This window comes from Oryzias melastigma, linkage group LG20 (genome assembly GCF_002922805.2).
Source record: "Oryzias melastigma strain HK-1 linkage group LG20, ASM292280v2, whole genome shotgun sequence".
NCBI lineage: Eukaryota > Metazoa > Chordata > Actinopteri > Beloniformes > Adrianichthyidae > Oryzias > Oryzias melastigma.
Genome location: NC_050531.1, coordinates 6,027,563 through 6,040,381, shown reverse-complemented (window position 1 = coordinate 6,040,381; position 12,819 = coordinate 6,027,563). Strand labels below are relative to the sequence as shown.

The following is a 12,819-nucleotide window of genomic DNA, read 5'->3' as shown; positions in this document are numbered from 1 at the left end:
GCTTGCAGAGGGACAGGAAGTGCTCACCGCTGCAGTAGCCGAAGCTGGAACTGAGATAATGCCATTGTGTAAGCAAGCCAAGTGACCTCTCCCTGAGCGCAGAGCCCAGAAGCTGGCGTCGGGAGCCCTGGCCCCCACCCAGCCCCAGACTCCCCAGGCATGGGGTGGGGGACTTGTTGGAGGGACATTGGAAGGAATGGAGGGAGGAGGAGAGGGGATATGAGGCGTGTCACCTCCCCTCATCTCCCTGCGCCCCCTCCTTTTCGGTTGACTCTGAACCTCACCTTATAGAGGAAACGTGGCTACGACTCCAGACTTTATGACTTCTCCCATCAAACGGCAGGATTTTTTCACTCCCACACAGAGCCAGAGGCAGCCGGGGCACGCTCACACCAACGCCCATGTCCACACACGCATTCGTGGAGACACACGTGCAAACGCCACACACACACCAGACCCCTCGTCCTCCTCTCTCTTAGAAACGATGAAGGGGGAAAACCCTATCAGGTCATCAGTGGTAAAATAGACGATGACATGATTATAGTCCAGATCCTGTCCCATGCTTAGCCTGGCTGGAGCTCCATCCAAACCATACTCCCACCAACCCCAGGAGGGCATGCACTGGAGTCCCTGCTGTTGTCTGCTGAGGGCATGAAAAGGTTGCATAAGCATCTCTCATATTTCTGTCAGCCCCTTTTGACATTACCATAGACCACAACAAGATGGGAATAGTTCGAGAAAAGACGGAGCTGACAGGTTGAGTTCTGCTGGCTCTGATAAGGAACTGTTTTCTTTTCTGACCACAACTGTGGATTTCATTTTCTGCAATCTGAAACACAACCAGACTGATTATTTTCAGGTGCAACAGGTTGTTCTAACCTTTCTCTTATATTCATTGTTTACATTTTTAAGGTTTAAAGGGATGTATTACATAAATCTCAATTTAATCTGTAATTTATAAAAGACAGACATATTATTTATGTTTTTTCCTACTTTTAATCCAAAATAAAAACAATAATTTATCTTCAGTTTTAGTTTGAGCTTACTTTTTTGTGAGTATTGCAAAAATTATCATTAACTACTATCCACTACATCTATAAACAAGTTTGTTTGTTTGTTTGTTTTTTGGCTGATTGGCATAGCATAAGTTTACATTTGCACACGAGGGAAATCTTTTCATGCGTAAAAATTGCGCAAAATTCTCTTTATTTTGTTGCTGTTTGCTCTGCTAACCTTTTATCTTTTAAGTTTATTTTATCCCTTTAGAAGTAAAAGTAAAAAATCCACAATTCAAAATGCATGGAATATAAAAAACTGTTTGAAATCAAAACGAGCAGCTGAGCGTAAAAGTTGTCAAATAGTTCATCTCGTGCGTAAATTGGATATCCAGCTCTCCCTGAGGGGTATTCATTGAATCCCTCTTTCTAAAAGTAGCTAAAACACTAGGCATCAGCTTTTAAAGTGTTAAATCTAATTGTACACTGTCACGCTGTGATCTTTTTTGCTCTGCACAAATGTCACTGCCTCCTCCCAGAACGACTCTCAAAGCTCAAGGCTCGGAGGCGGGCTCTCTGAACTTTTTTACACCTTTGTAGTAGCGGGCACTCCCTCCCTGTGATGATTGGCTGTCTGTCTGTTTATAGAGCACCGGCTTTCACATTCATTGCTGACTTGTCTCTACCTCCCGGCTGCTGGAAGCGGCGCATGGATGTGATGGTCATTTTTACACTCTGTCCGAAACCCTGAGATTTTGTTTTATTTTTTAAATATTATATTTTGATAAATTTTCTCTAACCGTCTGCCAGCTGTCCAGTGGCTTTCCAACCTACCCAGCTGGACAGAGATGAGTAGTCCCGATGCGGGTTACGCCAGCGACGATCAGACCCAGGCAAGGTGTGCGATGTCAGTCATGATGCCTGGAATTGGACACTGCCAGTGGGCCGACGCTCTCAGTCCTCTCGGGGACGCCAAAGTGAAGAACGAGCCGTGCGCCTCGAGCTCCGGCAGCCAGAGCCGCGGGAAGAGCGAGCCGCGGATCCGCCGGCCCATGAACGCCTTCATGGTGTGGGCGAAGGATGAGCGCAAGAGGCTCGCGCAGCAGAACCCGGACCTGCACAACGCAGAGCTCAGCAAAATGCTGGGTAGGTGCATGAATCCACATCAGTGAAGTCTTGGTTCTGATTATTTTGTATCCTAACTGTTTCTGACTTTTATTTTCTGAAGCATTCTTTAAAATATATGCTTTTGATATTATTACAATCAAGCTTAACATTAAAAACATGTTTCTGCTCCCTAAAATGGCAACAGGCTATTTCTGTAAGTCTCCCCTGACATGTCACTGATGCACATTCACTTCTTGATTTACAGGCAAATCATGGAAAGCCCTTCCTGTCACCGAAAAGCAGCCTTTTGTGGAGGAGGCCGAGCGGCTGCGGGTTCAGCACATGCAGGATCACCCCAACTACAAGTACCGGCCCCGGCGGCGGAAACAGGTGAAGAGGATTAAGAGGCTGGACTCCGGCTTTCTGGTCCACGGCGTGTCCGATCACCAGGCCCAGTCCATGTCTGGAGATGGCAGAGTGTGCATCGAGAGTCTGGGCCTTGGTTACCACGACCACGGTTTCCAGGTTCCTCCACAGCCGCTCGGCCACTACAGGGATCCTCAAACTCTGGGGGGGGCCTCTTATGAACCATACAGCCTCCCCACGCCTGACACGTCTCCTTTGGATGCTGTGGAGTCAGACTCGATGTTCTTTTCCCCGCACACCCAGGAGGACTGCCACATGATGCCTGCATACCCTTACCACTCCCAGGTGGCAGACTTTCAGCCCCAAGAGCCCCTCTCCAACCACCACAGCAACCCCATCCTCCATCGACACCCGGCTTCAGTTCCAGAGCAAACCGCAAACCTTCCTCCCGCTTACATGGGATGCCACAACCCTTTAGCCATGTACTACACCCAGCACCCCAAACGCCACCCAGGCGGGGCAGGACAGCTCTCCCCTCCTCCAGACTCTCAGTCAGCCGACAGCATGGAGCAGATGCACCACTCGGAGCTGCTCGGCGAGGTCGACCGCAACGAGTTCGAGCAGTATCTGAGCTCCTCCTCTGCGCGTGCAGACATGACAGGCTTGCCGTACGGGCCGCCCGAGGCAGGCATGCAAGGACCCGAAAGTCTCATATCATCGGTGCTGTCAGACGCCAGCACAGCTGTGTATTACTGTAGCTACAACAACTCCTAACCTCCTCGGCGCTACAAGGACACCTGACCTGACCTCAAGTCTCTGTTGCTAAATTTGAACAACAAAAAAGCTTTATTTTTCACTACAGACAGACTTTAAATGTTTCTCCTTATCTGTGTAGTAATTTAGCAATAAAATAATCTGAACACGTCCTCTTATCTTGCAGGGATATGTAATGATAAAAATATACAGTCACTATTTTATGTGTTTTGTTTTTTTATACTTTTGCACTTTTGATAAATAAATGCAAACTTCCAAACTTCTTCTTGTCCTTTTTTTTGTAAAGTTTGAGCAACTTTAAAATGACTTTTTAGGCGTAAAAAGTTTGGTTTCTTGCTCACCTGGAAGCATTGTACGACCGGTACTTCCTGCCCCAGACGGAGTGGAAGGTAATCCCAGCGTCCGCATTAGACGGCGCCTTGTTTTTTTTCGCAGCGTGGGAGTTCTGATTAATGCTGAGGCCATTAAAATTCGATGCATTACACCTCCAACAAAACAATGGTGACGCTTTGCTTTTTCACAGCACCACACCGGCGGGTTTACCTCGTCATTCATCCTCCAGTTGTGCTTAATAACCCAGCCGTGACATCAGCTGTTATTTCTGTGGACGCCTATGGTATATATTTATCCTTTAAAGCCCCCCTGCTGCCTCCACATCAATCAAACGCATCAGCCAAAAACCTTTACCGGATCAGACAGAAACCTTGAGAATGATTTAAGGTATTTATAAACTAAGCAAGAGCGCCGCTTTAAAAATAGAGATTTTCCCAGATTTAAAAGGAAGAGGTTCTTCTCTGAGGGGTCAATCGCCCTGACCTCAAAATCCATTTTTAGCACTTCAGAGGAAACATGTTCCAGAGGTGTATATATTCGTGCTCATGCTCAGAGTTTTTAAATAGAGCTGTTGGTTTTAGGGTAAATATTGTTGACTCTTCCAACAATCGGATCCACTTTTTGCGGACGAACATCTTCTCGACTCCCCTCCTTAACCTGTTTGCCTCGAGGCCGAGCAGCAGAATCCGACATAATTGGTGCGAATGTGTTTAAATTCAGTCTGCGGCTGAGTGGCAGTTTTATCCTCCCTGTTGTTACAGCTAATGGGTGCATAACAACAGGCTCAGGCCTCCATCCCCGAGGCTTCGGCAGAGTGGGTGGGGGTCATTTGGACGGACTTAAGGGCAAAACAGACCCCCCCATGTCAGCCATGATATTATCTCTACATGCTAATTGATGAGGAAGAGCAACAGACGAGGGAAAAATGACACCTCTGTTAGCCAAATAGGACAAAAAGAAGCTCAAAATATGATTTTTATTTTTTTTTGTTAGCGTTCTTGCATCTTCATAAACCCTCCCTGAATCCCATCGGCTGTTTACAATGACACCAAGCCTGCAATTAGTAAAGTTTTCACTCAAAATGTAACTTTACAAAAGTTTTTAATTTTTTGGTTCAAAACAAACACATTAATGTGAAAACTCTTGGATTAAACACTAAGTGGAGCTTTATCTGTTTTGTTTTAGACAATTTTACATTGTTTTGGATTTAGGTTTGATTTATTTATGGATTTATTCTTTTTTTAATGTCTGTATGTTTAATCACTTGCTATGAAACACCGAAACTGTTTGATACTAATTTTTGCAGCTGTTTTTTGGACATATTTAGGCTCATTGTGGAATTATTTTGTAATATAATCAAAAATATATGCAACAAAAAACAAGTTCTAAAGGCAAATTAATAAAAAGAGGATGTAAAGTATAATTGTAGGAGAAATATGTGAACCCTTTGGAATTATTTGGTTTTATACATAAACTGGACACACGACTGTGTTCAATAAGAACTTAAAAACCTATTTTGGTGTGATCTACTTTAAAAAATGGGACGTTAGATCAATTAGAAAAAGTTAAGTAATTGCAATATATTAGTTTTATCAAATTAAAGTTTTTAGTTGAATACAAGTTGATGAAAACTTCAAAAATTGAAGATTTCACTTTTTTAGTGTGAGCACGCAATTTTTTTCTCCCATCACTGTAATTTAAATTGAGATTTTTTTTTCATAATACATCATGTGACCATTTAATAAAGAAGTTGAGGGTTTACATACTTTTTCTGTAACTGTAATAATAAAAAAAATCTCTGGATTTCTTGAAAATACATTTTTTTGCTGATTTTTTCTCACTATATTTTCAATTTGTTTTTAGATACAAATATATATATTCTTAAGCTGAGGTTAATGCTGGTGAATGTGTGCTCCTGTTTGTATGTCTTGGGGCTTCCCTGCTGCAGAAAGAAGAGATTACCACAACACGGGCGGCAACATTAACACAGCAGCACCTAATCACGCCGCTGCCCTAATCTCATCTCAGGTGGCTGCCTTTCACAAACACCGAACCCGGCTTCCCTTCCCCACAAACTCACCGACTTTTTCTAAACAAACCAGTCATAAATGTAGATAAATGGAAAAAAAAAACCCTAAAAGTTCAGGTTAAGTATGTCATGATGTCAGGACAGCATGAGCTGAATTTAATGAATAAGTAATGGCAGGTGAACTGAATCCAGGTGCAACCAATTATCCATAATGGATTTCCTTTAACCAAAAGAGGAACAAAAAAGACTTATTTTCTGCTTTAAATGAGGGTTGTTACTATATAGACTTTCAGCATCTTTTACTCTAAACGTCTTTTTCTGTATGAAAACCCTAAAACTCTTGAGTTTTATGATTAGTAATTTAGAAAACTCAGTTACTGTGTGGCTAAGCATGACTTAAATTTTGTGTGGGATCAACAAAAGACATTCCTCACTAAACAAAATACCAGCGGTATCAATCTGCCAAGAATGTTGACGGAGCAATTCCTCTGTCCAGTTTCAGGGAAAGCGAAAGACGGAGGCTGCGAGGATCCCAGCTGATTAAGTTATTGATAGTAGATTGCAAAGGCAGCATGTGAGACAGCTGCGGGAGAGGGTGTGACGCTGGCCTAAAGCAGGGCTGGTTGCTCATAATCCCGGGCAAATGCTGTTCCCGCTCTGGCCTGGTCACTTTTATGGTCACACCACCGTCCAGTTGTGCTCCCACTATATATAGTTTGACTCATACGGTCAATCGCAGATCATCTCTCAATACTTCTTGACTTGATAACTTTTGGTACCTGTCACCTGCTTTTGGAGCAAACTGATGAATGATCAGGTACTTTTACCCTTTGTCTTTTCTTTTATGCTAAAAACACCCTTTTGGTTATTTTCAGTTGCATAATTTTTCATTTTGTGTAATTATTTTACAAATTTAATCTCTTTTTTGTGTTCAAACATAAAAAGTGAAGACTTCTAATATAAAAAAGAAGAAAAATAAGTAAAGGTCAAATTACAGGTAGCTTATTAAAACTTTTTTCCTTTAAAAAAGATCATATGTGTTACTTAAATGTGTATAAACAGAAAAAAACTAACATTAAATATAGAAAGAAACTTAAAAATATCTCAATTTTTGTCATTTTCCATTAAAATCTTATTTTCTTTGACAGGAATCGTCTTTTCTTTTATTCTAAAAACACTTATGGTTGTTTTCAGATGCATAGTTTTTCCTTTTATGTCATTATTATATCAAATTAATGTGTTTTTGTGTGCTAAAACAGAAAAAGAGTCCTGGAATAAGAAAAGGTCAAATGAAATTTAGCTTATTAAAACTTTTTTCATTTGAAAATATCATATGTGTAACTTAAATGTGTATAAACAGCAAAAAAAAAAACTAACAATAAACATAACAAGAAAACTTAAAAATATTTATATTTTGTTGTCTTCCATTAAAATCTTCTTTTCTTTGTTTCTTTTATTCTAAAACCCCACTTTTGGTTATTTTCATCTACATAGTTTTTCATTTTATGGCATTATTTTACAAATTTAATCAGTTTTTTGTGTTGAAACAGAAAAAGTGAAGGGTCATAAAAAAAGAAAAGAAGAAAAAATAATAAAAGGTGAAATAAATGCAGCTTATTAAAACTTTTTTCTTTTAAAAAAGATCATATGTGCAACTTAAATGTGAATATTTCTATTTTTGGTGTTTTCCATTAATATTTTCCATTAAGAAAAGCTAGAGATGATTTAAAATGAGATTTCTCCCTCTAAAAAATAAAAGTATCTGACTGACTTGATGCTGACTCTATTGTTTGCCTGCTGTGCTCATTGTGACTCAGGGAGCTGAATCCGCCTGTTCTGATCAGCACTCTGTTCTTTTGTTCCAATCCCCTCGTGGCATTCAGGACAATTTTTAGCTCGTGTCCCGGCGAGTCGTCAGTCTGAGATCACGGGCCGTCAGCTTCCGGCCCGCCGTGTTTTTCTTGGGAGGAATGAGGTGTTGTCAGAGGTCCCTCTGCTGTCGCTGACTCCAGGGTCCTCCCATACAGGATTTGGAGCAGACTTGGCTCTCTGGGCTTCCAAGGAAACCTGGGAGGAAACTGAGCAATGCTGATGAGCAGCAGAGAACACGGCGGTGGAATGTGAATAAACGCAGCGTCAGTAAATGATGACTTCAGAAAGAGAAAAAGCATCTGAACACTCATGTTTGTAAAGATCTCACCAGAGGAAAATGTGAAACTGTAAGTGGAGAAATGATTAATTTTTATCCTTTGATTCTCAGTTTATTCAAACAATGAGATTTACACTCAATAAGAGTATATAGGTGTGGATTTTGATGAACCACGTGAGCTAACAGAACTTAAAATGACAAAAACGATCATGTTATTTCATTTTAAGCTCATTAAACAATTAAAATATGAGCTCTTTTTGTCAAATTTAAATTATTTTTGGCTTTAAGTAGCCAAAATTATATAAAAAAAACACAAACTAAAACTGTAATTCTCATTATTACTGTGAAATACAATATAGATGAAATGTCAAAGTGCTGCAATAGTTAAAAAAGTGATTAAAAGGGCTCTTATTCTATAGTAATTGTCCTTATTTTAAAAATTTTGCAAACCCCAAGCAGCTTTTACTCTCAATAATTTCAAAAGATTGTTCAAATTAAATCTAATTACAACTTTTAAAGCTACAAATCAGTTATTTTTTGTTAATAATATTTAGTTAAATTTAAATTTAAGACATCCCGATCTTAGTAAATTGTCAGAATGATTGATAAAATACTTGAAAGGAAAGCCAAAAAGGTGCAAAAAGGGTCCTCACTTATGTTAACTGGTTGGCAAAACCAAATTAGCCAGAGTAGACAAAATATAACGGAAGAAAAACAAATAAAGTCTATTTTTATGAATTCATAATGTTATTGTGAGATGTTTTTTACTTTTTAAAAATATAAAAAAAGAAAAAAAAGTTTAAAAAGTACTTGAAATAAGCTGCTACAGATGTTAAAATTATGTTAATTTGCATAAAAAGGCAGTGAGTTCTAAATGAATATTAATATTAACTCACAGATTAACTAAAACATCATTTTTAATTAAAAAACTGTATTAAGAACATTTTAAAAAATGACACAAATCTTGATTATAAAGAAAGAAAAAACTTTAGGAGATAAAACTTTGACAAATGAAAATGAAATCCCATAAAAACATCACGAATGAAGACTAAAATAACTTCAATTTAATGTGTTTTTGCAGAAAAGTTAAATGTGGACTATTGTCTTTTTTTTCTTTTCTTTCAGTGTCAATCCATGAATCTTCAGAAGAGCACCTGTCCCCACTTCCTGGTTCCGATGACTTCTGTTTGCCGTATCTATGAAAGATTAGCTGGGAACATCCTCTGCCCGAGAGGAAGCCATGCTCTGTGAAATTCACACCACTCGCTCCGGTTTGGGAATCACCTGGTCGGACTTCCTAAAGAATAAAACGAGAAAAAATGTGGTCTAAATAAAGGGGAGGACGGGGAAGAGTGTCATGACCTGGGTCAGCTTTTCCTTTGTTGTATTTTTATGTTTCTGTGAGAATATTTGTTCCTTTGAGCATCAAATTTGATTTAATATGCTGATATAAAATCTGTTTTTTATTTATAGATTCATTAGGACTTTTGGCAAAGAAAATGACGTATTTAGACTAAAATAGAATACTTTTATTTTGTTTTTGCAACATTTGAGGCTTAAAGAGAAGCCAAGAAATGGCTAAACCTTCATAAAATACGAATTTGTTAACATTTATACATAAATATTTAGGAAAATTACATTGCATGTAAATGAAAATGTAAAATCAAGGGTAAATATGTTGGATTTTAAGCTCATTTCTATCACATTAATGAAAAAACAACTACACAAAACTAATAAATCAACACCAATAATATAAATATTGCATTAAAATTTGATCAAATATAACTAAATACTTCAGATTACACTCTGAAAGTGTGAAATGTTTTCCTAAACGAGGGTCAACATTGTCTAGACGATGTTTGGGGTTTCTTTTCCCATCAACACTTTGGCTCTGAGAGCTGTCTCTCACACAGGAAGAGTCTTTGTGCTCCTGTTGTTGGATTAGAAACTTCAAAAAAATACATATCAAACCTGTTTCCACTGAAACAGCAAACAGTCCACTTCCAGTTCCTCTGAAGCTGCGTGTCCTCCGCTCTGCGAACGCTCTCTGTTGTTGCCGAGCCTTTGTTCTTCCCCGACAAAAGTATCGCAGTAAAAGTAGAATAAAACATATTTGTTTGGTCTTGTTTTTGTCATTTTTAAAATATTTTTGTGTAAAAGCTGACAGGTCACTGGGGGCTTTGATAAGAAAGTGTGAAGCCAGCTTTTGCCACCAGGGGGCAGCTATGCACAGGATTATTGCACACATGTTATTTAGGTAAATAAAGTCTACATTTATAATTAATTACACTTTTTTAGGATTTTTTTAACGTTTAGCTTTATAAAACAGAGCTTAAACTATTGTATAGTATTTAAATGCATAAGATGAGTCGTGTATTTTAAATTTATGCCAAACAAATTATAGCATCTGATTAAAAGATTAGCTCATTTGGTTTATTTTAAACAGAAAAAAGGGAAGGTATACCTAAAATAAAGAAAAACGACATACTTTACAAGTAAATAAATGCTACTTAACAAGAACACCTAAATATGACATAAAATAAAAAACTGTTACACAGCAGATTGTGATCCCTGCAGTCACTGGGTGAGAAGTTGTGGAGCACGAAAAGGAGAAAGCACGTGAGCCCCGTATGGACGAGATAGTAATCCTGGACATAAGTCCTCCCACGGTGACGCACAGCCAGGTATTTTAAGCTTATACTATAATACTCTCTTGCTTTGTTGACTAAAACACGCATTATTTTTTAGTAGAGAAACATCTGTAAATATTTATTTGTTTTTTTAGTAGAAAAGGGATATTTTTGAATAAAACAACTAAATTTCTAGTGTTTTCACACATGGAAATAAAATAATTTTTGGAAAGAAACTCTAAAAACAAAGCAGAATTCCCCTGCAGTTGCATGAAATTGATGGAGGTTGTAACCTGTTTGTGAACTCTGAACATCAGGAATGCTGATCTATAACGGCCCGCAGAGACCAGTCAGACAGTGGGACACTCACATCCACATCCTTTTGTTGTCGGGCTGAGGGAACGTCAAGGCCGGCTCAATAATCTCAGCTCCACTGTGTTTAAGTTAATAAGATGACAGAAATATGAAAATGCCAACTTCTGCGATTGTTGGACAAAAGCGTCTGGAAAGTTGGGCGACGAGGACGCCGACGTCTCGCCCTCTCCACTCGGCTCTGTCGCTCAGAGGCTGACCCTTAATCAGAGGAAGGTTGACCGATGCGAACACAGACGGATAAATCACTCCTCACCCAGGGCTGCTATCTGGGTCACGCGTAGCCAGGTTGTCCTGTCAGCGGGCTGGCCCTCGGCCACGGGCCCTCCAAAACCAACAGCCCGTGGTATTGAGCCCTTTGTTCAGGAGGACCCTGCCTCCCACTGTCCCCTGGAGAATAATAGTTCACATTCTCTGCATGTCAGGTTTATGTTGTGAGGCTTGGTTGTGAATATACCACCTCATCCCAATAAGCAGGTTCTAAAAAGACACTTGCTCTTTATAATCATTTTTTTTTTTTTTTTTTAAAAAACACTCCAAATAAATACTTTGTAATGTGGGCTTTCAGAGTTCACATATAATAAATATACTATTCACTTCATAGAGTTATAATAAATATTTTGCTCAATGGCTCAAAACTAAATAAATCAATGCAAAAAGTGTAATACAGAAGTGACCAGAAGGAGGCACTGTGTAAGAAAATGTGGCTACACATTTAGTTAAACCTCTAAAAGTAAAATGCATTAAACACTTTTAAAATGCATATTTTTATACCACAAAGAAAAACTGTTAACCAAACGTCTCCAGATACAAACAGAATTTGTCAGAACTCAAGTGAATCAAATAACAAAATGGGTCTTAGATCCCGGACGAGCCCCCAATTCATGTTAAGCTCCTCTATCCTGTAGACACTGAATGGGGCGTAACATAAATTATTTCTAATTGTTGTCACACTTGCGCTCCTCCAAGATGAGGTTTGGTCATCACAAAAAAAGGCTAACATGTGAACTGTGATTACGTTAGTACAATATCAGCACAAATTTTTGGGGTCACAGTCATATTTCGGTTAATAAAGGATATGTGCATTAGGTTCATGGCTTTTTTTTGGCAATGTTTTATTTTTTTATTGGCTATTTACGCATCAACAACAAATTAAAAAATATATAAATCACTGTGGATGTTTAAATCAAGAAGCAAATTCATCAGAAAAAATCATTTAAAAAACAAGGAAAGATATGTGCAAGTACACACTGGAAGTAGTGCAAAAACTAGTGGAAGAGACATAGAATATTGAATATTTACAGTTACTCAAGTTGGTTTTAAGTATGCTTTTTTAAAAATAAAATTAAGATACTTTTAGTTTACTTTTTAGGTACTAATAAGATATAAACTTTACAAGCTTATAAGTTCATATTAAGCCTACTTGGATTATACTTTAATTATACTATATAATTATTATACTATAATACAAGTCTAAATAGATTTGCCCATATTTGTCCCTGTCCATAAACATTTTCTTACATAGCATTAAAAGTAGAGTAGATGTATTTTTGGGATATTTCCTGTGGATTAAATTGATGTTTTAACACACTATTTAGCACTTAGAAAATTAAAAGCAAACCTTAAAAGCTACATGAGATATACTTCAAAGTGTAATTTCATGAACTTGCCAGTAAACTAATACAATAATAGAAAGGATACTTTAAGAAAAACTTTTTTTAAGCTAAAAGTGGACAAATTTAGTCCCAAGAAGTATACTTGTTAGTAAACTGACAGTATTCTTTTTAAGAGTTGGTACATTTTAGGAAATATACTTAAGTATACTTTTCTTTGGTAAGGGCAGTTTTGGCTTTTTTGCCATCAGTCTGACTGTGGCAGGGAAGAAAAAAGTGGATTCTATTACAAGACGACAAGAAGAAAAACCTGGAAATTCAGAAAAAATATTTTTACAATTTCCTAACAAACAAATAAGAATTTTCAGTTGGCTTATAGTAAGTCTACTATAACATAATAAAACAATATTAAATATATTAGTTCAACATAAACATGTGCAAATGTATGCAG

The 12,819-nt window shown here is 38.1% G+C and overlaps 1 protein-coding gene and 2 long non-coding RNA genes across 4 annotated transcripts in view; 2 read left to right on the top strand and 1 right to left on the bottom strand.

Moving 5' to 3' along the window:
- The first annotated feature begins 1,674 nt into the window (after positions 1-1,674).
- Positions 1,675-3,510, top strand: sox17 (SRY-box transcription factor 17). Its single transcript, XM_024279652.2, has 2 exons — positions 1,675-2,141; positions 2,368-3,510. Exons 1-2 carry the CDS (start codon positions 1,844-1,846, stop codon positions 3,240-3,242), a joined length of 1,173 nt encoding a protein of 390 aa, XP_024135420.1. The 5' UTR covers positions 1,675-1,843; the 3' UTR covers positions 3,243-3,510.
- Positions 3,511-6,217: 2,707 nt separating this feature from the next.
- LOC118600260 lies at positions 6,218-7,755 on the top strand. Its single transcript, XR_004949873.1, has 2 exons — positions 6,218-6,421; positions 7,488-7,755. It is a non-coding gene; the product is annotated as an uncharacterized LOC118600260 (long non-coding RNA).
- A 1,040-nt stretch (positions 7,756-8,795) lies between these two features.
- Positions 8,796-12,819, bottom strand: part of LOC112151641 — a 6,426-nt gene continuing 2,402 nt past the window's right edge. Inside the window, exons 3-4 of one of the 2 annotated variants that reach the window (XR_002920166.2) lie at positions 9,725-11,145; positions 8,796-9,050 (exon numbers count right to left, since the gene is read on the bottom strand). This is a non-coding gene — a long non-coding RNA (uncharacterized LOC112151641). The remainder of the gene's footprint in view (positions 9,051-9,724; positions 11,146-12,819) is intronic. The other variant, XR_002920167.2, reaches the window with a different exon arrangement.

Bases quoted from the DNA above. Each gene is read 5' to 3' on its own strand.
- sox17 (XM_024279652.2), top strand. From the start codon at position 1,844: ATGAGTAGTCCCGATGCGGGTTACGCCAGCGACGATCAGACCCAGGCA. The intron at 2,142-2,367 runs GTAGGTGCATGA...CTTGATTTACAG, and splicing joins AGAGCTCAGCAAAATGCTGG to GCAAATCATGGAAAGCCCTT.